The 27,925-nt window shown below is 38.2% G+C and overlaps 1 protein-coding gene across 2 annotated transcripts in view; it reads right to left on the bottom strand.

The window, feature by feature from the left end:
• Window positions 1-27,925, bottom strand: part of cntnap2a (contactin associated protein 2a) — a 357,512-nt gene that overhangs the window by 27,108 nt on the left and 302,479 nt on the right. For both annotated transcript variants that reach the window (XM_079601641.1, XM_079601642.1), the window contains exons 17-20: window positions 21,370-21,588; window positions 4,563-4,799; window positions 1,910-2,143; window positions 49-182 (exon numbers count right to left, since the gene is read on the bottom strand). In XM_079601641.1, the coding sequence (XP_079457767.1) occupies window positions 49-182; window positions 1,910-2,143; window positions 4,563-4,799; window positions 21,370-21,588 (824 nt within the window). The remainder of the gene's footprint in view (window positions 1-48; window positions 183-1,909; window positions 2,144-4,562; window positions 4,800-21,369; window positions 21,589-27,925) is intronic.

Raw genomic sequence — 27,925 nt, 5'->3', positions numbered from 1 at the left:
GCTTGTTGTAATATTGAGTGTGTCCAGTCTCCTGAATGTGTTTCCCACCTGTACTTCAATGTCTCTCTCCACCCGGGAGATGTTGACGGTGTGGGGCTGCCCGTTGGCCAAGTTCCTCTGGTCAATATCAATGGTGAAGGGTTCTCTGAGACCACCCAAGTTGTAGCGCAGCTGCAGGGTACCTGGGTGAAACGGGGTGAGACAATAAGACCACGTTTATCCAGAGCTCAACCATCAGTTGAGCGCAACCATCACTTCTACTCCCTGACATAACTTGCATACACTGCACACTGTGCAACGGCCCTACAGGCTGCAGGGAAGAGCAGAACCTCATTTGGGTTACAGCACAGGCCAGCGAGATAAATTTGCTCAGAGTAAGATTCGACGTGGGCTTAGGCAGCTTAACTCAAAGAATAAGCATCACCAGTCTTGTGTGTCCACTTTAGGTTTTATGGGATGGTGTTTTGGCGTGCTACAAATTAAACAACAGTACATCTGAGTCACTGAGTTTAATGTGAAATTGTGTCCCTGAAGGGAATAGGGGTCTTTTTTTAAACACCAGATGCGTTTTACTTTTAAACTCTAAAAAAAAATGGATCACAGTGTTGTGCTTATGCCAAACAAACAGGGATGTAATTGCCTGCGCTTTGCCATTTGTCATATAATTAGCTTTTACTGTTGCGCCTCCACTTCAAAAAGCAATTCAGCCTGCTGCAATAAATTCTCCTTTATTATTACAGTGCAGTTTCAGAACTGCTGTGGAACAATCGTACAGACACATGTGTATTGCATCAGCATCCATGCTTAATGATGAACTGCAAAGACTAACCAGGTGCGATGCAATAGGTTCACAATTTGTCCGTTCATACTGAAAGCAACAGTGTTGTGCAATAACAGCTAATCAGAACATATTTACATTTTTAATATAGTCATGTGGTACAATAGACTCTTTTCACATTTCCGGAGTTCTCAGAGCAGAAGTCATAGTTGGGTAACTTCTATAGTGGTGAACGGAAAACTACAATCATTTCTGCATTCTCACCTGCCCCCATAGTAAAAGATAATCCACAATAGAGTTTCTATAGCCCCTTTTTACAGAGATTCCTGAAAATACACTGATAATGTGTCCCGGGATCATTTGTGATTTTCTGGAATCTGTGCATGTGTTCACACACATCCCGTAAAGATCCAACTCAATCTCAAGGCAATTTGTAAGAATTTTACGAGTTGGCTAATTTGTAAGAATTCATACAACCTCACTCGTATGAATTCGTACAATTTTTGCTAAAGCGTACATATTTTACGAGTTGCCCAATTCGTATGAATTCGTCCGAATTACCTACCCCTGACCCTAAACCTACCCATTACATGGGTTTAGACAAATCGTACAAATTTGTACAAATGAGGTCGTGAGATAGCGTTGAAAGATCTCGTAAAGACACGTGACATCAGGTTGACGAACACAAACTCTCTTCTTTGTTAATGTGCAACGTGAACGTTGATCTGCATTTAAAACCCCCGGTCAAAGAGTCGCAAGATAACTACGTCATTGCGACTACACGTGTGGATGTGTTTGTATTCACACAGAAGGCACTCTAGAAATTTTAAGGCAATTTTATGGGATCAACCCTCAGTGTGAAAGGGGCTTATGACTTTCCACAAGAGCAAATAATAATTTATTATGATTTTAATTATTATTTAAATATTGAGAGATTCATTACATTGGTCAGAATAGAGAGAAAATGTAAAAATTTGCTGTCAGTCCTATATAGTGTTATAAATGTACATACATAAAAAACTAACTTTCAACAACTGTGGAAATGCATCATCACAGTCTGTGAAAAGGGTCATTTGGATCAATGAGATTCCAGTTCATCTAATCTTCTCAATGCCTCAAACAACGTCTTACCATTGTGATGGAGCACCACGGCCATGTAATCCTGGGTCTTTGAGCTGACATAGACCAGAAGGCTGGGAGAAGTAGAGGTGCTAAAGCTGAAGGTCAGGTCTTCACGTGTCAAGTTGGTCTCGACGGGCAGGTTGAGGATTACGCTCTTCTCATCCAGGCTGGAGGCGGCAGCCATCACTTCAGGTACCAGATTATACTTGACCAGTGTTCCCGCCTCAAAGAAACCACCAACGTCTGGAAAAGAACGGGGTGTTTCTTCAGACGATATTGACATTTAGGCAAAATTCTTGTTGGCCCATATATATTGCATTGATACTTTTTAATTTATGTACAGTACACCGTTGCAAAGTTTGGGGTCGATAAAGTAAAACTGTAATATGAAATATGTAATGTGAAATATGATTACAATTTAAAACAACTGTTTTCTATTTGAATATATTTTAAAATGTATTCCTGTGATGGAAAAAGCTGCATTTTCAGCAGTACTGTCACTAGATTAAGAAATTATTGTAATATGAAGTTTTGGTGCTTAAGAAACATTTCTTATTATGATTAATATTGAAAATGGTTGTGCTAATTAATATTTTTGTGGAAACCGTGGTGAATAGAGAGTTCATGAAAGTTTATAAAAAACAGAATTTCCTTAAAACAGAAGTCTTTTGTAATGTTATAAATGTATTTACTGTCTTATATATATATATATATATATATATATATATATATATATATATATACACCGGTATATATATAGATTATTAGCCTAAAAAAGTGAAGTGAAGTGCACAAATGAGATTGTGACATAAATACATCCAGAATATCAAATATGAATTGTATTGTAGGGTGATACCTAGTTCTAGAGTTAAAACTATGACTCTTTACAGGAATGCTGTTTGAGGACCAACAAAAGATGGTTTAACCCGGAACACATCATACTTCCGGATAAATCATGGCCACCATTCAATAAATGTACACTGGGAATGTGTAAGCGATGTCTGGCGTGGCCATCTGCAGTAAAGGACAAGGAAACTGACATTACCGACATGTTTTGTATTCATGAGGGGCTTCTTCAACAGCTATAAAACCAAGAGGACACTTTCCTATTACCTTTTTACTTGAGGGGGAGAACAAAGGTCCTTACATGGATCGTTTAACCCGACTGCTAGGACGTGTGTGCAAGTGTGTGTAGATTTGTCTTACACACAAGCAGAATAAACAACGCAGGATTTGTTGCATATGGGGTGGAACAGGGAGAACCATGGGAAATCAACATGGGTAATGAAGTAAATACACACAAGGGTAAAAAGAGAGTGAGCGAACATGAAAATGTGCACCCGCACCGAATATCTCATGTACACAGAGGGGAGGCGGGTTTATCTGCTATTCATGGCATTCTCTCATTCAGCCGTTTTACCCCCGGGAACAAAGCGCTAAGTACAAATGAGCTTTGTACAAATGCTGTATCGGGAGCAGGAAGGAAATCAGTGCAGTGACTATAGATTGGTTTAATTATTTGCTGTGAGGCCCTTGAGTAATCTTTACATTTCTTCCAGGCTGGACTGTAGGGTTCAGATACAACAGAGACAGAAACACCATGTTTTAGTACCACTGGGGCAAAAGCCTCGACACAGCGGAAGCATGAAAAGCAGGGTAAGGATGGTACAGATAAAAGGAATTACAGTTCTGTGATGTGTTCAGAGGACCAACAACTTTACAGGCCCTAGAGTGGATCCTTTATCTAATGTACTACTACTGGTTTAAAGTCGCAATGAAACAGCAGTAGTGACAGATCTTTTCTTCAGTATTGTTACGTACGACTTACGGCTTATGGAACATAAAAGAAGATATACTGGAGATCTGTTTTCTTTTAACATACAGTACAATAGTATTCAAGGGTGTCCAAAACAACACTTTAACTGCGTTGAGTATCATTGTACGGAAAAATTTTAATCTTCTTTTGTGTTGAGGATGAGGATGAGTTATTGACATAATTATAATGTTTGGGTGAACTTACCATTTAAGTCCAGAAAAAAAAAACACAAAATAGCATATAGATGTGAAAAGAAATCTAACACATCCATGGCTACGAATCCAAGTGAAGCAGCACAGAGAAGAGATTCCTCTTCCTGGAGTGAAAGTGTAGTATTGAGCCACAGATGTAAGGCAGCCTGTGGGAGCAATTGCACTGATCCAAAGGCAAAGAATCTGAGAGAATTCGATATTGACTGCAATACCCTAGACGGCACAAGTAAATATGTGTAAAATGGAAATGTGAGTTAAAACCTTGCAATTACAAGGTTCATGCATATTTAAAACGAAAGGAGATGTTGAAAGCTAAGGGCAACCATCTGAGTCTCTAGCTCGTAGCGAGTCGCCATCTTTAAACGGAGGGCATGCTGTGTTTGATGGAGGTCTTGACACAGAGCATGAACTACAGAAAAGGCCCGTTCATGTCAGCGATGCTATTACTATATTCAAATGAGGGAGGCGGGGCTTAAATGCAAAGAGTGTCTCTCAGTGATTCCCACCCATTTTAGTCCAGACACATTCAGTCTGTAATGTTCAAGTTTGAAGTTTACAGAACAAGTTGTTCAGTGTCATATCTCTGGTGTATAAACTTCAAAGAAAAGTTTTAATTTGCATTATGCATACTGACCTTTCGAACAGAAAGGCCCATCGTAAGCGGTGGTGGTGCAGTCACAGGAATAGCCGTTGTATTTCTCCATACACTTGCCGCCATTACGGCAATACATCCCAAAACTGGTGCAGTGACCTGAACAACCAGGCTTCACACCAGGAGTGACTTTTGCCCTCTCTTCTAAGTCAAGCGTCACCCCGTTCATCTTCAGAGAGCGGATGCATCCGAGAAATCCTCTCTGACCTCCTGCGGCACCTAGATGGGAAATCGAAACAAAAGACTAGTCAATATTTCGCTTGAAACTGGTCTTAATAAAAGCATAAGTGGCTCAACATAATAACTTAATCATTTTCATAGCAGGCTCAACAACAAGCTTGAAAACAACAGGTTAAATGAGAAACATTAAGTCTCAGCCAATAGTTGAACCCCTTTTGGTGCGTTTCATTCATTTTGGCTTGGACCATTCAATACAATAGACCTTGGAGAAATTAGACACCATTAGAGTTCCACTTCCAGGAGAAAATAAACATTCACCAATTGCTCATTGTCGTGCCCGGACATCTTTTCATTATTGGAAACTGCCCAGTTAAACAGAAATCATACAATCATTTGCTAGATTAATACTAGATTAATGGTAAATGTCCTGGTAGGATGCATCAATTATTTACTAATGGTAAATAATAAAAACAGACCCACAAGTAAAAACCTACTACAATTTATCAAGCTGCCAATCGTGGAAAGTTTTATCAATTCCTCCAGAGAAATTATATGGATTGGAGTATCCATAGATTAGAGACATTACAGGTTGCTTAATCTTTACAGAATAAGAAAATGTGATGTTTTCTAAACTCCATTTAACTCAAACTTAGGTGACCTGGTTGCCTCTTTAATACAAAACAAACTGAATCATATGCTAATGAAACTGAGCAGAACTCTTATCATCAAATGTACAGTAAATATGCTGTACTATTATAAAATGAAAGACACAATGTCTCATGTTTCAAGGACGAACACAAGATAAACACACAAACACATTTTAATTAGCATTTTTATTTATAACTCGTCGCATGATTGTTCCAACTGGATTCATGTCCCTTAGTAGGCGTTTTCTTCTGTCCTTGTTTGTTGCTGAAAAATATTTTTCACCAGCATTGTGTTAATAAACACAAGATGTGTTTTAACATTGGAGAGTACTTTATGAATATATGAGTAAGGTAAGAAGCTGTTATGTCAAGCTGTTAAAACCCTTCTGAAGTTCACTGCCTCCATCTCTGATGAGCCCTGAATTGAAAATTATTTTCTAATGAAACCGTAATGAATTCGCATATTAAATTTATTAGACCATCCTGCCCAGTGGAATATTTTTTTTCTGTTTTTACCTTTGCGTTGTACAGGCTGTTTGTAGCCTTATATTGCAGCAAAAGTTCACCAGTACAAAATATCACAGACAGACAGACCGACCAACCGACAGACAGACAGACAGACAGACAGACAGACAGACAGACAGACAGACAGACAGAGACAGACAGACAGACAGACAGAGAGAGAGATAGATAGATAGATAGATAGACGGACAGACAGACAGACAGACAGACAGACAGACAGACAGACGGACAGACAGACAGATAGACGGACAGACAGACAGATAGACGGACAGACAGACAGACAGACGGACAGATAGATAGACGGACAGATAGTTAGATAGTTAGATAGATAGATAGATAGATAGATAGATAGACGGACAGACAGATAGATAGATAGATAGATAGATAGATAGATAGACGGACAGATAGATAGACGGACAGATAGATAGATAGATAGATACATGGATAGATAGATAGGTAGGTAGATAGACGGACAGATAGATAGATACATAGATAGATAGATAGATGATAGATAGATAGAGACAGACAGACACAGACAGAGAGACAGACAGACAGACAGACAGACAGACAGGCAGACAGAGAGACAGACAGAGAGACATACAGATAGATAGATAGATAGATAGACGGACATATAGATAGATAGATAGATAGATAGATAGATAGAGACAGACAGAGAGACAGATAGATAGATAGCAACAGACAGACTCAGATAAAGAGACAGACAGACAGACAGACAGACAGACAGACGGACAGACAGACGGACGGACGGACAGACGGACAGACAGACAGACAGACAGAGAGATAGACAGACACAGACAGACACAGACAGAGAGACATACATACAGATAGATAGATAGATAGATAGATAGATAGATAGATAGATAGATAGATAGATAGATAGATAGATAGATAGATAGATAGATAGATAGATAGATAGATAGATAGATAAACACTAGACTGTTGGTTTGGGTACATTTTACGAAAAAGTTACCTACTGTCCTGACAGGCCCATGATGCTGGCTTCCCTTTGGAGAACCAAATACCGCCCAGACGTGCAAGCAATGAAAGAAAGAAAAATAATACCAAAATATAAAATAATAAAAAATAATAATGAAAAATAAAATCTGTATAAAAAAAACAAACACACACATGCAGTTATGAGAAACTTAATGCATAACCAAGGCCAAGCTTCAAAGAGAACACAAAAAGAAAATACATGGCAAGAAACAACTTGATGGTGGGTAGTAAAGAAGTATTAAAGATTCATGTAAACAGTGAATACTGACATATTAAAATACCAGGAACTAATGCAAACATGTTAGTGGCTGTTAAATCAAAGGTCTGCTTGTTATCTGAGATGAAGAGAAAGACAATAAAGAACGAGCAAGCATTTAATCCTCCATTAAATATAATAAGGCCACTATAAATGCTAAACAAATTCAAATAGACACAAGCATCCATGGGTGAAAGGAAGTAGAAGGCAATCTGCTTTATCAATAAATTATAGCATTGGACTAAATGGTGCTGAAGAAGTGAGCATGATGGAGCAATTCATAAGCAGAGGAGAGGAGGCCAGAGAGAGGCTTGACAGATCAGGACATCTCCACCCCTGCCCACTCTGCAGATATAAACCAGTTAGTTTTCCCACGGAGGCTCAGGGACTAAAGACTGAGAGCAAACACTTACATCAACATTTTACATTTCCACTGAAACAATGGACAGGGATTAGACAACCTTTAACATTAATTTGTACTGCAAGGCTCATTACACCTAACCCTATGTGCTTGATAATGAAATTGAAATGCCAGTCCAACATTCTTACGATCCAAGCGTAGAATAAGAATGAAAATTTCATGAGCTCCATGGACAACATGCAAATGAGACCTAGAGAGGGTTATGGCTTGGGCTGGGCAATATATTGAATATTAATCCATGATTTGGCTGGTTCCAAAGAAATATTACATGCTCAAAGTCTAGTGTGACCTTCTATTTAAGCTATACTTGTTTCAAAATCCAATATTCGAATACCATTTAATTTAAACTTTAGTGGCAAAGAAACCGATAGAGTTAATAAGATTGATTTATTTCCATGAATCAGTTCCCACTGTCCATTTCAATACAAAAGTCAAAGCACGGATATATATATAACAACACTTTATTTCAATGTGTCCCTGTTACAGTGTAATTATACTGAGTAATATGAATTAACTACATGTACTTACTATAGGGTTAGGGTAATATTAGGGTTTGGTTTAGGGTTAGTTGCATGTAATTATGCCTAATTAGGGGCCAAGCACTGAAGGTGCGGGCACCTATTGTATCTGTTCCCGTTCTTATTAGGGGCCAAGCACTGAAGGTGCGGGCACCTATTGTATCTGTTCCCGTTCTTATTAGGGGCCAAGCACTGAAGGTGCGGGCACCTATTGTATCTGTTCCCGTTCTTATTCTTCTTTTTCTTTTTTTAGGGGCCAAGCACTGAAAGTGCGGGCACCTATTGTATCTGTTCCGGTTCTTTAGGGGCCAAGCACTGAAAGTGCGGAGGCACCTATTGTTTTCGTTCCGGTTCTTATTATTATTAGGGGCCAAGCACTGAAAGTGCGGAGGCACCTATTGTTTTCGTTCCGGTTCTTATTATTATTATTATTATTATTATTCTGCTTCTTCCGACTGGGCGTCTATGGCAGCCCATAGAAGCGTATGCGGGAAAGTTGTTCCGGTTTGACATTCTGATAGAGGACATTCCCAACAGTAATTGCACCAATTTTGGTGTCTCTAACTCATTCCCTCTAGCGCCACCACCTGTCCAAAGTTTCACTTATATTATGCTAATAACTTTTAAACCGTAAGGCCTATCAACAAAATTCTTTTTTCCTCTGATTCCTGAGCTCACGACGATTCGACTGGACCCTATGACGTCATTTTCCGTCATAAAAATATGGCCGCCATTTTGAATTGTCCAAAAAACCTTCTTTTGCGAACTCGTCCTAGACGGTTTGTCCGATTTGCACCAAAATTGCACCAGATCATCTTCAGGCTGTGGGGACAAAAAGTTATGGAATTCAAGTTGATTCGTCAAACCGTTTTCGATAAACGCGCAAACAAATTTTACGTAGCGCTTGCGAAAACAGACATAAGGCTGTATCTCCGCATCGCTTAATCGTATTCAAACCAAACTTCCTACATGTCATCACAAGCATGACCTGAGGCTACATGCTGCGTTTCGGCGCAGCGCCACCTACTGGTCTGGAGATATGAAAAAAGGCTATTTTTGCTTATAACTTCTGAACGGTTTGTCCAAAAATCACAAAAGTGGTCTCGATAGATTCAGGGCGTCATGTTGAGTTGACTGATATCCAATTTTTCCATATCGGCCATTTTGGCTGTCGGCCATTTTGAATTATGTGCTAAAATGCTGTATTTTATGAACGCATGAACGTATCGTTACGAAACTCAGTATGGGTCATCAGTACAAAGCCCTAAAGGTACTCAAAAGATTATGAGACAGCGCCACCTTTTGGTCAAAAGTTATAATGAAATTTCCAAAAATGCTAATAACTTTTGAATAAATTTGCCTATAGTAATGACACTGATCTCAATAGATTCCTTGGGTTATGCTGAAAACATAGATACCAATTTTGCCATAGTCAGCCAAACTTCCTGTCCGCCATCTTTATTTTCTTTTAAAACCTACTTTTTCGAACTCCTCCTAGACCGAACGTCCGATTTTCACCAAAATCGGATCGTGTCATCTCCAGACCGTGCCGAGTAAAAGTTATGGATTTCGTGTCGATAGACGAAACCGTTTTCGTATACCGCAGTGGCAAAGTTGAGGCATGATGCCAAAATGACTATTCAGGCTTTATATCTGCAATGCCTTGACATATTGACACCAAACTTTGTATGTGTCATTGTCACTTCACTCTGACCACATCACATCAGTTTCGTAACTGCGCCACCTATTGGTCGAAAGTGATAATCATATTTTTAGTTATTGTATGTGATTTTTCAACCATTTTGCCCAAATTCATCTTCAAATGTCTTTAATTGCTCCTTGCTGCAGTGGGTCTCACACTCCCAGCCACTTTGGCATGTCTTGTCGTCTTGCTTGCGCTTGGCCCCGGTGATTGCTGCTTGCAGCTATATTTAGGGGCCAAGCACTGAAGGTGCGGGCACCTATTGTATCTGTTCCCGTTCTTATTCTTCTTCTTTTTCTTTTTTTTCTTTTTTTTCTTCCGACTGGGCGTCTATGGCAGCCTATAGAACCGTTTGCGGGAAACTTATACAAATTGGCACAGTGATAGAGGACAGCCTGAACTATCACCATCGCAAATTTGGAGTCTCCAACTCATTCCCTCTAGCGCCACCAGCTGTCCAAAGTTTCACTCATGTTTATGCTAATAACTTTTGAACCACAAGGGCTAGAAACAAAATTCTTTTTTCCTCTGATTCCTGAGCTCATGACGATTCGATTGCACCCTATGACGTCATTTTCCGTCATAATAGTTTTCCCGCCATTTTGAATTTTCCGAAAAACCTACTTTTTCGAACTCCTCCTAGGCCGTTGCTCCGAATTTCACGAAAAATGAACCAGATCATCTCCAGACCTTGACAACCAAAAGTTATGGAATTCAAGTTGATTCGAATTACCGTTCTCGAATACCGCGCAAATAAATTTTACGTAGCGCTTGCGAAAACAGACGTAAGGCCGTATCTCCACAACGCTTTATCGGATTCAGACCAAATTTGGTACATGTCATCACAAGCATGACTTGAGGCTACATGCTGCGTTTCGGCACAGCGCCACCTACTGGTCCGGAGATATGAATAATTTATGTTTTTGCTTATAACTTCTGAACGGTTTGTCCAAAAATCACAAAAGTGGTCTCGTTAGATTCAGGGCGTCGTGCTGAGTTGACTGATATCCAATTTTCCCATATCGGCCATTTTGGCTGTCGGCCATTTTGAATTATGTGCTAAAATGCTGTATTTTATGAACGCATGAACGTATCGTTACGAAACTCAGTATGGGTCATCAGTACAACGCCCTAAAGGTACTCAAAAATTTATGAGACACCGCCACCTTTTGGTCAAAAGTTATAATGAAATTTCCAAAAATGCTAATAACTTTTGAATAAATTTGCCTATAGTAATGACACTGATCTCAATAGATTCCTTGGGTTATGCTGAAAACATAGATACCAATTTTGCCATAGTCAGCCAAACTTCCTGTCCGCCATCTTTATTTTCTTTTAAAACCTACTTTTTCGAACTCCTCCTAGACCGAAGGTCCGATTTTCACCAAAATCGGATCGTGTCATCTCCAGACCGTGCCGAGTAAAAGTTATGGATTTCGTGTCGATAGACGAAACCGTTTTCGTATACCGCAGTGGCAAAGTTGAGGCATGATGCCAAAATGACTATTCAGGCTTTATATCTGCAATGCCTTGACATATTGACACCAAACTTTGTAAGTGTCATTGTCACTTCACTCTGACCACATCACATCAGTTTCGTAACTGCGCCACCTATTGGTCGAAAGTGATAATCATATTTTTAGTTAATGTATGTGATTTTTCAACCATTTTGCCAAAATTCATCTTTAAATGTCTTCAATTGCTCCTTGCTGCAGTTGGTCTCTCACTTCCAGCCACTTTGGCATGTCTTGTCGTCTTGCTTGCGCTTGGCCCCGGTGATTGCTGCTTGCAGCTATATTTATTATTATTATTATTCTGCTTCTTCCGACTGGGCGTCTATGGCAGCCCATAGAAGCGTATGCGGGAAAGTTGTTCCGGTTTGACATTCTGATAGAGGACATTCCCAACAGTAATTGCACCAATTTTGGTGTCTCTAACTCATTCCCTCTAGCGCCACCACCTGTCCAAACTTTCACTTATATTATGCTAATAACTTTTAAACCGTAAGGCCTATCAACAAAATTCTTTTTTCCTCTGATTCCTGAGCTCACGACGATTCGACTGGACCCTATGACGTCATTTTCCGTCATAAAAATATGGCCGCCATTTTGAATTGTCCAAAAAACCTTCTTTTGCGAACTCGTCCTAGACGGTTTGTCCGATTTGCACCAAAATTGCACCAGATCATCTTCAGGCTGTGGGGACAAAAAGTTATGGAATTCAAGTTGATTCGTCAAACCGTTTTCGATAAACGCGCAAACAAATTTTACGTAGCGCTTGCGAAAACAGACATAAGGCTGTATCTCCGCATCGCTTAATCGTATTCAAACCAAACTTCCTACATGTCATCACAAGCATGACCTGAGGCTACATGCTGCGTTTCGGCGCAGCGCCACCTACTGGTCTGGAGATATGAAAAAAGGCTATTTTTGCTTATAACTTCTGAACGGTTTGTCCAAAAATCACAAAAGTGGTCTCGATAGATTCAGGGCGTCATGTTGAGTTGACTGATATCCAATTTTTCCATATCGGCCATTTTGGCTGTCGGCCATTTTGAATTATGTGCTAAAATGCTGTATTTTATGAACGCATGAACGTATCGTTACGAAACTCAGTATGGGTCATCAGTACAAAGCCCTAAAGGTACTCAAAAGATTATGAGACAGCGCCACCTTTTGGTCAAAAGTTATAATGAAATTTCCAAAAATGCTAATAACTTTTGAATAAATTTGCCTATAGTAATGACACTGATCTCAATAGATTCCTTGGGTTATGCTGAAAACATAGATACCAATTTTGCCATAGTCAGCCAAACTTCCTGTCCGCCATCTTTATTTTCTTTTAAAACCTACTTTTTCGAACTCCTCCTAGACCGAAGGTCCGATTTTCACCAAAATCGGATCGTGTCATCTCCAGACTGTGCCGAGTAAAAGTTATGGATTTCGTGTCGATAGACAAAACCGTTTTCGTATACCGCAGTGGCAAAGTTGAGGCATGATGCCAAAATGACTATTCAGGCTTTATATCTGCAATGCCTTGACATATTGACACCAAACTTTGTATGTGTCATTGTCACTTCACTCTGACCACATCACATCAGTTTCGTAACTGCGCCACCTATTGGTCGAAAGTGATAATCATATTTTTAGTTATTGTATGTGATTTTTCAACCATTTTGCCAAAATTCATCTTCAAATGTCTTTAATTGCTCCTTGCTGCAGTGGGTCTCACACTCCCAGCCACTTTGGCATGTCTTGTCGTCTTGCTTGCGCTTGGCCCCGGTGATTGCTGCTTGCAGCTATATTCTTCTTCTTCTTTTTCTTCCGACTGGGCGTCTATGGCAGCCCATAGAAGCGTATGCGGGAAAGTTGTTTTGGTTTGACATTCTGACAGAGGACATTCCCAACATCAAATACACCAATTTTGGTGTTTCTAACTCATTCCCTCTAGCGCCACCACCTGTCCAAAGTTTCAGAAATTGTATGCTAATAACTTTTGAACCGTAAGGCCTATCAACAAAATTCTTTTTTCCTCTGATTCCTGAGCTCACGACGATTCGATTGCACCCTATGACGTCATTTTCCGTCATAATAGTTTTCCCGCCATTTTGAATTTTCCAAAAAACCTACTTTTTCGAACTCCTCCTAGGCCGTTGCTCCGAATTTCACGAAAATTGAACCAGATCAACTCCAGACCATGACGACAAAAAGTTATGGAATTCAAGTTGATTCGAATTACCGTTCTCGAATACCGCGCAAATAAATTTTACGTAGCGCTTGCAAAAACAGACGTAAGGCCGTATCTCCACAACGCTTTATCGAATTCAGACCAAATTTGGTACATGTCATCACAAGCATGACCTGAGGCTACATGCTGCGTTTCGGCGCTGCGCCACCTACTGGCCTGGAGATATGAAGAATTTATGTTTTTGCTTATAACTTCTGAACGGTTTGTCCAAAAATCACAAAAGTGGTCTCGTTAGATTCAGGGCGTCGTGCTGAGTTGACTGATATTCAATTTTCCCATATCGGCCATTTTGGCTGTCGGCCATTTTGAATTATGTGCTAAAATGCTGTATTTTATGAACGCATGAACGTATCGTTACAAAACTCAGAATGGGTCATCAGTACAACGCCCTAAAGTTACTCAAAAATTTATGAGACAGCGCCACCTTTTGGTCAAAAGTTATAATGAAATTTCCAAAAATGCTAATAACTTTTGAATAAATTTGCCTATAGTAATGTCACTGATCTCAATAGATTCCTTGGGTTATGCTGAAAACATAGATACCAATTTTGCCATAGTCAGCCAAACTTCCTGTCCGCCATCTTTATTTTCTTTTAAAACCTACTTTTTCGAACTCCTCCTAGACCGAACGTCCGATTTTCACCAAAATCGGATCGTGTCATCTCCAGACCGTGCCGAGTAAAAGTTATGGATTTCGTGTCGATAGACGAAACCGTTTTCGTATACCGCAGTGGCAAAGTTGAGGCATGATGCCAAAATGACTATTCAGGCTTTATATCTGCAATGCCTTGACATATTGACACCAAACTTTGTAAGTGTCATTGTCACTTCACTCTGACCACATCACATCAGTTTCGTAATTGCGCCACCTATTGGTCGAAAGTGATAATCATATTTTTAGTTAATATATGTGATTTTTCAACCATTTTGCCAAAATTCATCTTCAAATGTCTTTAATTGCTCCTTGCTGCAGTTTGTCTCACACTTTCAGCCATGTAGGCATATCTCGTTGTCTGCTTTTGCGCTTGGCCCCGTAATGGCTGCTTGCAGCTATATTTTCTTTTTCTTTTTCTTCCGACTGGGCGTCTATGGCAGCCTATAGAACCGTTTGCGGGAAACTTATGAAAATTGGCACAGTGATAGAGGACAGCCTGAACTATCACCATAGCAAATTTGGAGTCTCCGACTCATTCCCTCTAGCGCCACCAGCTGTCCAAAGTTTCACTCATGTTTATGCTAATAACTTTTGAACCACAAGGGCTAGAAACAAAATTCTTTTTTCCTCTGATTCCTGAGCTCATGACGATTCGACTGCACCCTATGACGTCATTTTCCGTCATAATAGTTTTCCCGCCATTTTGAATTTTCCAAAAAACCTACTTTTTCGAACTCCTCCTAGGCCGTTGATCCGAATTTCACGAAAAATGAACCAGATCATCTCCAGACCTTGACGACCAAAAGTTATGGAATTCAAGTTTATTCGAATTACCGTTCTCGAATACCGCGCAAATAAATTTTACGTAGCGCTTGCGAAAACAGACGTAAGGCCGTATCTCCACAACGCTTTGTTGGATTCAGACCAAATTTGGTACATGTCATCACAAGCATGACCTGAGGCTACATGCTGCGTTTCGGCGCAGCGCCACCTACTGGTCCGGAGATATGAAGAATTTATGTTTTTGCTTATAACTTCTGAACGGTTTGTCCAAAAATCACAAAAGTGGTCTCGTTAGATTCAGGGCGTCGTGTTGAGTTGACTGATATCCAATTTTCCCATATCGGCCATTTTGGCTGTCGGCCATTTTGAATTATGTGCTAAAATGCTGTATTTTATGAACGCATGAACGTATCGTTACGAAACTCAGTATGGGTCATCAGTACAACGCCCTAAAGGTACTCAAAAATGTATGAGACAGCGCCACCTTTTGGTCAAAAGTTATAATGAAATTTCCAAAAATGCTAATAACTTTTGAATATATTTGCCTATAGTAATGACACTGATCTCAATAGATTCCTTGGGTTATGCTGAAAACATAGATACCAATTTTGCCATAGTCAGCCAAACTTCCTGTCCGCCATCTTTATTTTCTTTTAAAACCTACTTTTTCGAACTCCTCCTAGACCGAACGTCCGATTTTCACCAAAATTGGATCGTGTCATCTCCAGACCGTGCCGAGTAAAAGTTATGGATTTCGTGTCGATAGACGAAACCGTTTTCGTATACCGCAGTGGCAAAGTTGAGTCATGATGCCAAAATGACTATTCAGGCTTTATATCTGCAATGCCTTGACATATTGACACCAAACTTTGTATGTGTCATTGTCACTTCACTCTGACCACATCACATCAGTTTCGTAACTGCGCCACCTATTGGTCGAAAGTGATAATCATATTTTTAGTTATTGTATGTGATTTTTCAACCATTTTGCCAAAATTCATCTTCAAATGTCTTTAATTGCTCCTTGCTGCAGTGGGTCTCACACTCCCAGCCACTTTGGCATGTCTTGTCGTCTTGCTTGCGCTTGGCCCCGGTGATTGCTGCTTGCAGCTATATTTCTTCTTTTTCTTTTTCTTTTTTTTCTTTTTCTTTTTCTTCCGACTGGGCGTCTATGGCAGCCTATAGAACCGTTTGCGGGAAACTTATGAAAATTGGCACAGTGATAGAGGACAGCCTGAACTATCACCATAGCAAATTTGGAGTCTCCGACTCATTCCCTCTAGCGCCACCAGCTGTCCAAAGTTTCACTCATGTTTATGCTAATAACTTTTGAACCACAAGGGCTAGAAACAAAATTCTTTTTTCCTCTGATTCCTGAGCTCATGACGATTCGACTGCACCCTATGACGTCATTTTCCGTCATAATAGTTTTCCCGCCATTTTGAATTTTCCAAAAAACCTACTTTTTCGAACTCCTCCTAGGCCGTTGATCCGAATTTCACGAAAAATGAACCAGATCATCTCCAGACCTTGACGACCAAAAGTTATGGAATTCAAGTTTATTCGAATTACCGTTCTCGAATACCGCGCAAATAAATTTTACGTAGCGCTTGCGAAAACAGACGTAAGGCCGTATCTCCACAACGCTTTGTTGGATTCAGACCAAATTTGGTACATGTCATCACAAGCATGACCTGAGGCTACATGCTGCGTTTCGGCGCAGCGCCACCTACTGGTCCGGAGATATGAAGAATTTATGTTTTTGCTTATAACTTCTGAACGGTTTGTCCAAAAATCACAAAAGTGGTCTCGTTAGATTCAGGGCGTCGTGTTGAGTTGACTGATATCCAATTTTCCCATATCGGCCATTTTGGCTGTCGGCCATTTTGAATTATGTGCTAAAATGCTGTATTTTATGAACGCATGAACGTATCGTTACGAAACTCAGTATGGGTCATCAGTACAACGCCCTAAAGGTACTCAAAAATTTATGAGACAGCGCCACCTTTTGGTCAAAAGTTATAATGAAATTTCCAAAAATGCTAATAACTTTTGAATAAATTTGCCTATAGTAATGACACTGATCTCAATAGATTCCTTGGGTTATGCTGAAAACATAGATACCAATTTTGCCATAGTCAGCCAAACTTCCTGTCCGCCATCTTTATTTTCTTTTAAAACCTACTTTTTCGAACTCCTCCTAGACCGAACGTCCGATTTTCACCAAAATCGGATCGTGTCATCTCCAGACCGTGCCGAGTAAAAGTTATGGATTTCGTGTCGATAGACGAAACCGTTTTTGTATACCGCAGTGGCAAATTTGAGGCATGATGCCAAAATGACTATTCAGGCTTTATATCTGCAATGCCTTGCCATATTGACACCAAACTTTGTATATGTCATTGTCACTTCACTCTGACCACATCACATCAGTTTCGTAACTGCGCCACCTATTGGTCGAAAGTGATAATCATATTTTTAGTTAATGTATGTGATTTTTCAACCATTTTGCCAAAATTCTTCTTTAAATGTCTTCAATTGCTCCTAGCTGCAGTTGGTCTCACACTCCCAGCCACTTTGGCATGTCTTGTCGTCTTGCTTGCGCTTGGCCCCGGTGATTGCTGCTTGCAGCTATATTTCTTCTTCTTTTTTTTCTTTTTTTTCTTCCGACTGGGCGTCTATGGCAGCCTATAGAACCGTTTGCGGGAAACTTATACAAATTGGCACAGTGATAGAGGACAGCCTGAACTATCACCATAGCAAATTTGGAGTCTCCAACTCATTCCCTCTAGCGCCACCAGCTGTCCAAAGTTTCACTCATGTTTATGCTAATAACTTTTGAACCACAAGGGCTAGAAACAAAATTCTTTTTTCCTCTGATTCCTGAGCTCATGACGATTCGACTGCACCATATGACGTCATTTTCCGTCATAATAGTTTTCCCGCCATTTTGAATTTTCCGAAAAACCTACTTTTTCGAACTCCTCCTAGGCCGTTGCTCCGAATTTCACGAAAAATTAACCAGATCATCTCCAGACCTTGACGACCAAAAGTTATGGAATTCAAGTTGATTCGAATTACCGTTCTCGAATACCACGCAAATAAATTTTACGTAGCGCTTGCGAAAACAGACGTAAGGCCGTATCTCCACAACGCTTTATCGGATTCAGACCAAATTTGGTACATGTCATCACAAGCATGACCTGAGGCTACATGCTGCGTTTCGGCGCAGCGCCACCTACTGGTCCGGAGATATGAAGAATTTATGTTTTTGCTTATAACTTCTGAACAGTTTGTCCAAAAATCACAAAAGTGGTCTCGTTAGATTCAGGGCGTCGTGCTGAGTTGACTGATATCCAATTTTCCCATATCGGCCATTTTGGCTGTCGGCCATTTTGAATTATGTGCTAAAATGCTGTATTTTATGAACGCATGAACGTATCGTTACGAAACTCAGTATGGGTCATCAGTACAACGCCCTAAAAGTACTCAAAAATTTATGAGACAGCGCCACCTTTTGGTCAAAAGTTATAATGAAATTTCCAAAAATGCTAATAACTTTTGAATAAATTTGCCTATAGTAATGACACTGATCTCAATAGATTCCTTGGGTTATGCTGAAAACATAGATACCAATTTTGCCATAGTCAGCCAAACTTCCTGTCCGCCATCTTTATTTTCTTTTAAAACCTACTTTTTCGAACTCCTCCTAGACCGAACGTCCGATTTTCACCAAAATCGGATCGTGTCATCTCCAGACTGTGCCGAGTAAAAGTTATGGATTTCGTGTCGATAGACAAAACCGTTTTCGTATACCGCAGTGGCAAAGTTGAGGCATGATGCCAAAATGACTATTCAGGCTTTATATCTGCAATGCCTTGACATATTGACACCAAACTTTGTATGTGTCATTGTCACTTCACTCTGACCACATCACATCAGTTTCGTAACTGCGCCACCTATTGGTCGAAAGTGATAATCATATTTTTAGTTATTGTATGTGATTTTTCAACCATTTTGCCAAAATTCATCTTCAAATGTCTTTAATTGCTCCTTGCTGCAGTGGGTCTCACACTCCCAGCCACTTTGGCATGTCTTGTCGTCTTGCTTGCGCTTGGCCCCGGTGATTGCTGCTTGTTTATAGTTATTACTATAGTAAATACATGTAACATAACAAGGACAAATTAAAATAAAGTGGTACCAATATTAGAAATTTGTAGGTGAATATTGATGATGATTATTGTTTCGCTGTACTCAAATAATTAAAAATTCTTTCCTTTAGGTAATTAAAAAACTAAAAACTACATTTAGAGTAATTTTTCAGATCAGATGTCGGAGTGTGTTTATAAAACATAAAATCATTGTATTTGTATTGTATTTAGAAATAATACATTTAAAATAAATGAAAAATTAAAATACAATTATAGAACAAACTGTATTATTATTAATAGTAATAAATAAGTATAGTTCCTGTGTTGGAGAATTTTGCTTTACAAAATCAATGAATAACTTTAATATCAATTCAAAACTTGAGCTTTCAGCTCATTTTTGGAGACCTGGAATTTTTTCTTGAATTCAAAACTTTAAATACACAAGCTAGACAAGCTTTCTAAAAGCTTTCTCAAGAGAGCCATAGGGGTGCATTATCTTCCTCTTTCTTAATGAGCGTCAAAGTCATTAGTTGAAAAGAATAAGTCAAAGCCAAAATAGCACAATGAAAGCCCAAAGCTGTTCTGTTCAAGAGATAATTGCCTCATGAGTGACACAGCTTTTTCACACTTTTAAAGCCATAAAAAACTCCTTGCTAATGTTAGCATAGAACACATGAAACCATTATTAGTCACATTCCTTGCTGTGCCTGAGACATTATTCAGCCATATTCAGTCAAACCCATTTTCAACTTCCGTTCCTTTACAGTGGACTTTTTCATACTACGGAGGCGAATAGGTTCCCCAGGGTTCCATGTCATTAAGTGCAGGTTTTAACAGCTACACCTGCATTTAGACTGCTGACTATAAATACATTTTCACTTTCAGACACACGAGAACATGGAGCGCTGTGCTCGAGAATTCAGAGAAACAGCTGATTTCTCAGCAAAAACAGCAAGAGAGAGAGAGAGAGGAAAAAAGAGTGAGAAAGTGAAGAGAGAGAAGAGAGAATAATTCAAACTCAAAAGAACATCTAAGAATGGAGAGATTCGGGAGGAATTGAGCCATTTTTGTGTACACTCGAAAACTATAGTTTCCAAAAGGGAGTTTTCACAGCGATGCCATAGAAGAACCGTTTTTGGTTCCCCAAAGAAGATTTCAGTCACCTGTTCTTAAAAGAACAACTTTTTTTATAGTGTGAAGAACATTTTAATAATCCAAAGAAACTTTTTCCATTATAAAGAAGTTGCCTTTTGTGGAATGGAAAGGTTATATGAATGTTAAAAGTTCTTGGAACCATTGATGCCAATAAAGACATTTTATTTTAAGTAAGGTGACCAAACGTCCTGTTTTTCCCAGGACAGTTCCTGTTTTGTCCCGTATTTCTTCTTTCCTAAATTGTCTTTGCTAGGTGATCATATAAAAGCGAGTATAGCAGTCTTCTGTCACGTGAGAATAGACTAATCAAAGGTAGCCAATCTCGTCATATATTTTGGAGAACAAAATGACCATCCAATCACAACTCGTTATCGATCAACTTGCTGTTAGTGAAGGCGGGAAATTAGAGATCGTGGAGGAGATCAAGTCAGACGCGAAGATGTCAAAGAAGCTTATGTACATTTATTAAGGAACTTCAAAAAGTGTTTATCAAGTTATTATGTGCAGAAAGTTGTGATGTGGTGTCTTGCTGAATGAAAAACACCAGAAGCGCCCTCTAATCAGGCTATATCTAATTAAATATGAGCTAATTCGCATATATTTTGAAGTGACAAATCTGACCATTGAAAAAAACAAGGTTCAAAATTATTCTTGCATTTTGTTGACATATTCAATGACTTTACCAGAGGGGATTATGAATATCAATAGTACAATTTGAAGTACAATAAACTTGAATGTTTAAATTACATTACACTGACTTAAAAAAATGACTTGAATCTTGTATAACGCAAAAAAAAGTTAAAAAAGCAATGTAAAAACAATATATCAATACTGCAATGCATTGATACACATGTTGTAATGTTGTCATAACTTATTGATCATAACTGTTTTACTGTGAACAATATCACTGTAAGTATGAACAGGCTTAGGGCTTCAGTACTCTTGGGTGGGCGTATGGAAAAGTGTGTTTGTCTGAAGTCCTCACCCACATGAATCCATATATACTCTATATGTGGACGTGCATGCGGCCCTTACCCACATAAAGCTGGCTGTAGAGCTCCAGGCGCGTGTGTCCCTGTGTAGGTGCAGGTCTGACCTCCTTGTATTTCTGGTCTAGTTGAAGAATGGCCTCTTTAGTGTTCCTCTCTGCGCTGACCCGATGCCACTGGTCGTCGTTCAGCGGGGCAGGAGATTGCACGTTCAGTTCCACCGGCCCGTTTCCTACATCGAACGAAAACGACACCACCATTGGGGCTATAGAGAAAAACAAACAGACAGAGAGACATTTAAACTATTATAATACTGAGCATATTAGAATGATTTCTGTAGGTTCTTGTGACACTGAAGACTGAAGTAATGATGCTGAAATTTCAGCTTTGCCATCACAGGAATAAATTACATTTTAAAATATATTCACATAGAAAGCAGTTATAACGGTAAAATTTAATCTTATTTCACTTATTTTTGATCAAATAAATTCAGGGTTTGTAAGCATAATTATTCCAAACTTTTGACTGCCAGGGAAAATAAATATAAAAATATTAATTAAATAATTTGGTAACACTTAATTTTAAAGTGACATAGTTACATGTTACAACATGCACTAGGAATAACAGTAAATTATGCATAATTACAAGTAGCTACCCCTAAACCAAACTAACCGTAACTCTACATGCAGTTAATTCATATGGTAACACTTAATTCTCTTGATTAACTAGTTGCATATTTCTTGGATATTGGCGGTTTATTAATACATATGAAGCACATATTAATGCCTTATTCTGCATGACCATATTCTACATCCCTTAATCCCACCCAATACCTAAACTTAACAACTACCTAACTAAATATGAATAAGCAGTAATTACGGGTTTATTAAGTCAAAAGTCATAGTAAATAGTTAGTAAATAGAGAGAACTGGAACCTAAACTAAAGTGTGACCATTAATATTACTCAGCACTTATTTAAGTACAAAGTAATGACACCTTAAAAATAAAGTGTAACTAATAATATTATATGAAAAATAAGAAAAATGTATATAAAAAATGATGTGGGCAGAGTTTTAAAATGTGCATTACCTTAAAGGAGGTGGTTTGCTTTTCAGATTGGTTTCTATGTATTGTATGCAGTTTGTATTGTTCATTTTAAATCTTTATTAATGCATAATGCTCATTCATTTATGTTTTTCAAAAGAAAAGAAAAGTATTTTGAAACTGTAATTGGTGTTGAAAAATGTTATCGCTCCCCAATTTAACTCTCCTGACATTTTAATTTAAACATTTAAACATTTTAATCCACCTACTGCAATAATACCTGACTGCATAATCACTTGAAATGTCACCAGCCGCTAGTTCTGCAGCCTCAATTAATGTTCATATATTATTGTTTTGCTCAATAATTATTTGGCAGAACAACAATCCAATGTTGTGACTTAAAATGCAGAATTACCAAACTCATCAGACTCCCTCACTCAGGTACGTCATTAACATTCCTCTAAACTGAGCTGGAGATTGTTTGTTCACTGTGCTGAATTCATTTTAAGCCACAACTGCTTTTAATGAGTCAGTGTTGCATATTCTCCTACATAAACAGTGAAGATTGACAGCTGTATTTATGGCAGGAGTAAAGAGAAGAGAGGCGAGATGTGGTTGAGCCATGACTGCTCTGGTACAGTCTGTCATGTTTGGCCCCAGAGGGCCAGGCCTCTTTGGGTTTAACCCTTGATAAATTTAGAAACATCCACCTGACACCCGAGAAATGTCATAGCAACAGTGTTCACCCTCAATCCAATGCTACTCTCAGACACAAGCGCTAGTATGATTGTGTTTAATGACTGCATAGTATATCTGATGAGAAGACAGTGCCTCATAATTATTCATGATACCTAAATTGTGAATCAACATCAAGGGATAACAGTCTAAAAATTTCTTAAATAAATAAATAAATAAATAAATATATATATATATATATATATATATATATATATATATATATATATATATATATATAAGAAATTTTGAGACTGTTATCCCTTGATGTTGATTCACAAATTTTTTTTTCAATGCAGAATACACATGTACACAGCTCATTTACATATGCATAGCTACATATACACTACTCTAAACTTTGGGGCCAGTAATTTTTTTTTGTTTTTAAACAAATTATTACTTTTATTCAGCCCTAATGCATTAAATTGATCAAAAGTGATAATAAAGACTGTTTACACACTGTTACAATTTTTTTTATTACAAATCAATACTGTTCTTTTGAACTTTCTATTCATCAAAGAATCCTGAAAAAGACACAGGTTCTACAAAAACGGTAAGCAGCACACCGGTTTTCGACATTGATAATAATTAGAAAAGTTTCTTGAGAATCAAATCAGCATATTAAAATTATTTCTGAAGGATAATGTGACACGGAAGACTGGAGTAATGATGCTGAAAACACAGCTTTGCTGTCACAGTGATACATTACATTTTAAAATCTATTCAAATTTAAAAAATAAATAAATATTTTAAATTGTAATAATATTTCAATATAACTGTTTTACTGTATTTTTGAACAAATAAATGCAGCCTTGGTGAGCATAAGCAACTTGCATTTTCTTATTGGTCCGGGCACTTTCACAAGGCAACATTTCAAAACAGAACAAAATGTGTTAATAAAAGTCACACGCAAAAATTCCCCTCATTGGTCAGAATGTATGATCTAAAGTTTAGCTCAGTTTAGTGACATTTCCAGATTGCAAGATGAAAATGAGGGCTTTCATGACTTTTATAGCACCATGGGGATAAATATAAATTTACAATTAACAACATGACACACACAATAATATATACACTGTACAAAGCCAAGAAAAAAAAATTCACACTGAAGTGAAATTATTTAAAAGGACAAACCTGGCTTCTAGTCAAATATGTCTTTAAATGTATTGGTGCGACCGGCTCCGTTCAGCAGGGGTTACTGTGGCTGCACAGACGCTGAAGGCAAGAACTAAATTGGATCTGCTTTGTGTCGGCAGCGCGGTTAGCCTGCAGTGATAGCCGGCCACTGCTATTGTCATCATCTAGGAAGCCAAGAGTAGTGCTGTGATATGATACCAAGTGTGGCAGCTGAGGGATACAGTAGACTGTCCAAACACAAAAACAACTTATTTCTGCCATTACATATTTTTTTCTACAAATATCTGCTATTGTGAGCTGCCTGCAGTCAGTTTTATTTATGTTATTTATGCCAAAGAAACCCAATGTAACGTTCAGCGTGGAAGCTCTTGGAGGTCTGTTTTCTGGAGTGAGTGTTCTCAGTAGGGGGTGCTGTTTTACTGTTCTACGACATGATGCAGATGTTGGGAATTGGGGATCCACAGAGCCACCTGTTCATCTCAGATTCTGAACTAGAGGAAGGAAACTGACACGGTCAGTCAGCACACCTGACCTCTGTCTGTGAGCAAAGGCAGAGCGCCATACAGTTGGTCTGTTCCATCAGAACAACAGAACAGAGCAGTTGTGGCATGTTTTAGCTCAGTTATGATGAGCACACATGCTAACACAAATAAACATACATTATATATTCAAGCTTACAAAACAAAACACTGGACATACAATAGACCCAGACCCAAATGTCATCATTATTATCTTTATTAATAATAATAATGATGATTATAATTAAAAGTGTTTATATTTATATACATACGTACTGTATGTATGTACTGTATGTATAGCCTATATATACAGTAGTCAACATTTGGAGTGGATCAAAAAAGTTGATCAAAGTTCTCCTAAGACAAGAACTGGTATTGTTCAAAATTCATGTATAACTTTGATGAAAGGTTTTGATCCACTTCATATGTTGACTACTGTATATATATGGCATAGAAATACAGCTTGAAATTGATCAGAGGCACAGATGTTTTGTGTCATCAAAATTCTGCTATATAACTTTTTGAAAAAAGTATATTAATAATTTTCACAAAATACATATTTAAAAAATGAAAAAGTCTTTGTTTTAATTATCATAGCTTAGACATATACTGTAATACATTTTATTTTAATCTTTTTATCATGGATTTTTTTATAGTCTAAGATTGAAAGTCTGGGCTTGGGACAGGGGTAAATCAATAAAATCTATAAAAAAAAAAAGTGAAATGGAAAATAGCAAAAACATTATGTTGTAATATGACCTTCATAAAACAGTGAAAAGTCTTTGAGTTTGAAACATTTGAAAAATAACAATCAAAGAAACCCACCAGTACCAAACATATGCGAAATAACCAGCAAAATCCCATCATTAATTCAGTTAAATATAAATAAGAAAGCTTAGGAGATCATACTGTAAGAAACAAGTCCTTAGAAAGGGTACTGGTAATGTTCTGCCAAAACATTATCCGCTAAGTTTACGGACATCTTGTTTAAACCTAAATAACAATGCAGTGCAACATTCAAAATACGGGTAAAACACGGGAAAAATCAATGCAGAAAATGATTAAACACACAATGCAACATTTGGCGATTCAGCCTTCAGAATACAAATATTCAGCTCCACAGTGACCACAGTAGATGCGACACACCTCAGCAGAAATGTTAACTAAAAGAACAAGCTACTGACAACAAGGGAGACTTAAAAAACGAAACGAATCCCTATTCGAGAGCATTTGTGATAGAGAGATGGCAAAAGAAAGAGAGAGCGAGCGAGGGAGGAAGAGGGCAGGTGTGTAGTTTGGACTCGGGCTGCTCCACCATTCTCAGGCCTCTGATCCCTGTAATTGGATTTCCTGCACTTGGCCGGCCAGCATGAGCATCAAGAGTGTGCCACTGTTCTTGGGGAGCGTTTCGCTTGAGTGTGTGCTTGTTTATGTGTGTGGACCGCTCCGCTGTCCACAACTGAGGGCATTCTGTGGACTGCTGCTCTTGCATTCACAAGGAAAACTAAATAAAACCAACAAGCCAAACAGCATGACAGTGAAAAAGTGGGTTTGTGTTTATATGGGTGTATTAGATCGCCCGCCAAACTGGCTGAGAGTAGATCTACCAAACCAACAGAGCAGTTATGGCCCGATGCATTTCAAAATACCTCATAAATGACTTTTATATGGATGGTGAATGCTAATTTACAATGGTATATGGTATCTGCATTGTCAAAGGAAATTATAATGCACTAAATCAGAATTTTCTAAGCCCCCCTGTGGTGAAAATCAGACTTTTAATGTTGTTTATGCGTCACATTATATGTGATGTTTTTAATATATGCTTTAAGACAAACCAGGTGCAAATTCATGTCAACACCATTGCCAAGTATTTTCTCTTTAAAACTGCAGTGAAAAAAAGGCAGTCTCAAAAACGCGGTTTGAAATTGCTGGTGTTTCTGACGTCACAAACTACCTTGTAACCAATCATATCAACGCGACGTCGGGCTTTAGCATATCATATGCTCTAAAGCAGGGGAGTCTTGAGCGATGCCTGGTTATCCCGGTATATTTTATCATTAGCAACATATTATTAGCTGTTTGATAATGCAGTCAAGCAAAAAGCTAATCATATTAATTACCATTATGTGTCCATCATTGTAAAGAGTGATACCATTGTGCAGCCTTTACCTTAGTAAGTTGGCCGAGTGGATCTCTGATCTGGTGTGAGTGAGTGGAGGCGGGGCTAATTTGCATATTCATGTATCCACGTATACTAAATGAAGCATGGATGTAGAGTTACATTCAAGCTATTTTAAAGCATGAAGAATCTGTTTTCCCCAGGAAAAAAACTTTAAATATGTAATTTTGGTGATCAAAGATGAGTTTTAAGAAATAAAATCATTGATTACAAGGGGACTTTAAACCAAGCTAAGTACAGCCAAAGAACATTTAAAAGAATAGTTCTCCCAAAAATGAATGTTTTAACTGTTTTTGTACATTTTCGTTGTTGTAAATAAAACAAACACTTTATATTAAGTGTCTTTACTATGTACTAAATTTTAAAATAATAATTTGATACAATGCACTTATTGTGTACACACGTTTTTGCATTGGACTTATGCATGTAATTACAGCTGTGATTGATTCTGTAATTAGCATCTATAATTACACTTTTGAACCTTCCCTTAATCCACCCATAAACCTATCCATACCACCAAACTTGTCCCTAAACTTACCAGCACCCCACTTCAATAGCAGCTAAAGTGTTTTGCAATACAACATGAACACAATAAATACATTGTCCATAACAATTATTATTTGTTGATGCATAGTTAAAGACACATCATATAAAGTGTGACTGAACTAAGTGGCCTTCGTTTTACAAGATTATTTCAGTCTTTTTACTTCCAATTTTAATGTTTAATTCAAGGTTTTACTTGACAAATCTATGTAATTATTCTGAATGAAAATTGTTTCTACACTAAATGCTTCTCAGTGTACAATGAAAGTCAGATGGGTCCACTGGAACAACATTGGAACTCACTAAATTTCATTATCAGGACAAAAAACACTGGAACATTTTTCAAAATATCTTCTATAGAAAGAAAGTCCTACAGTTTTTGAAATACATGAGGGAGAGTAAATTTCATTTTTGGGTGAAAGGCAGTCGTATGCCTTTTACTT

The sequence above is a fragment of the Phoxinus phoxinus genome (assembly GCF_949152265.1).
Source record: "Phoxinus phoxinus genome assembly, chromosome: 24".
In the NCBI taxonomy this organism is placed as follows: domain Eukaryota; kingdom Metazoa; phylum Chordata; class Actinopteri; order Cypriniformes; family Leuciscidae; genus Phoxinus; species Phoxinus phoxinus.
The sequence above is the reverse complement of the archived record's forward strand: the minus strand, read 5'-3'. Positions and strand labels throughout refer to the sequence as shown.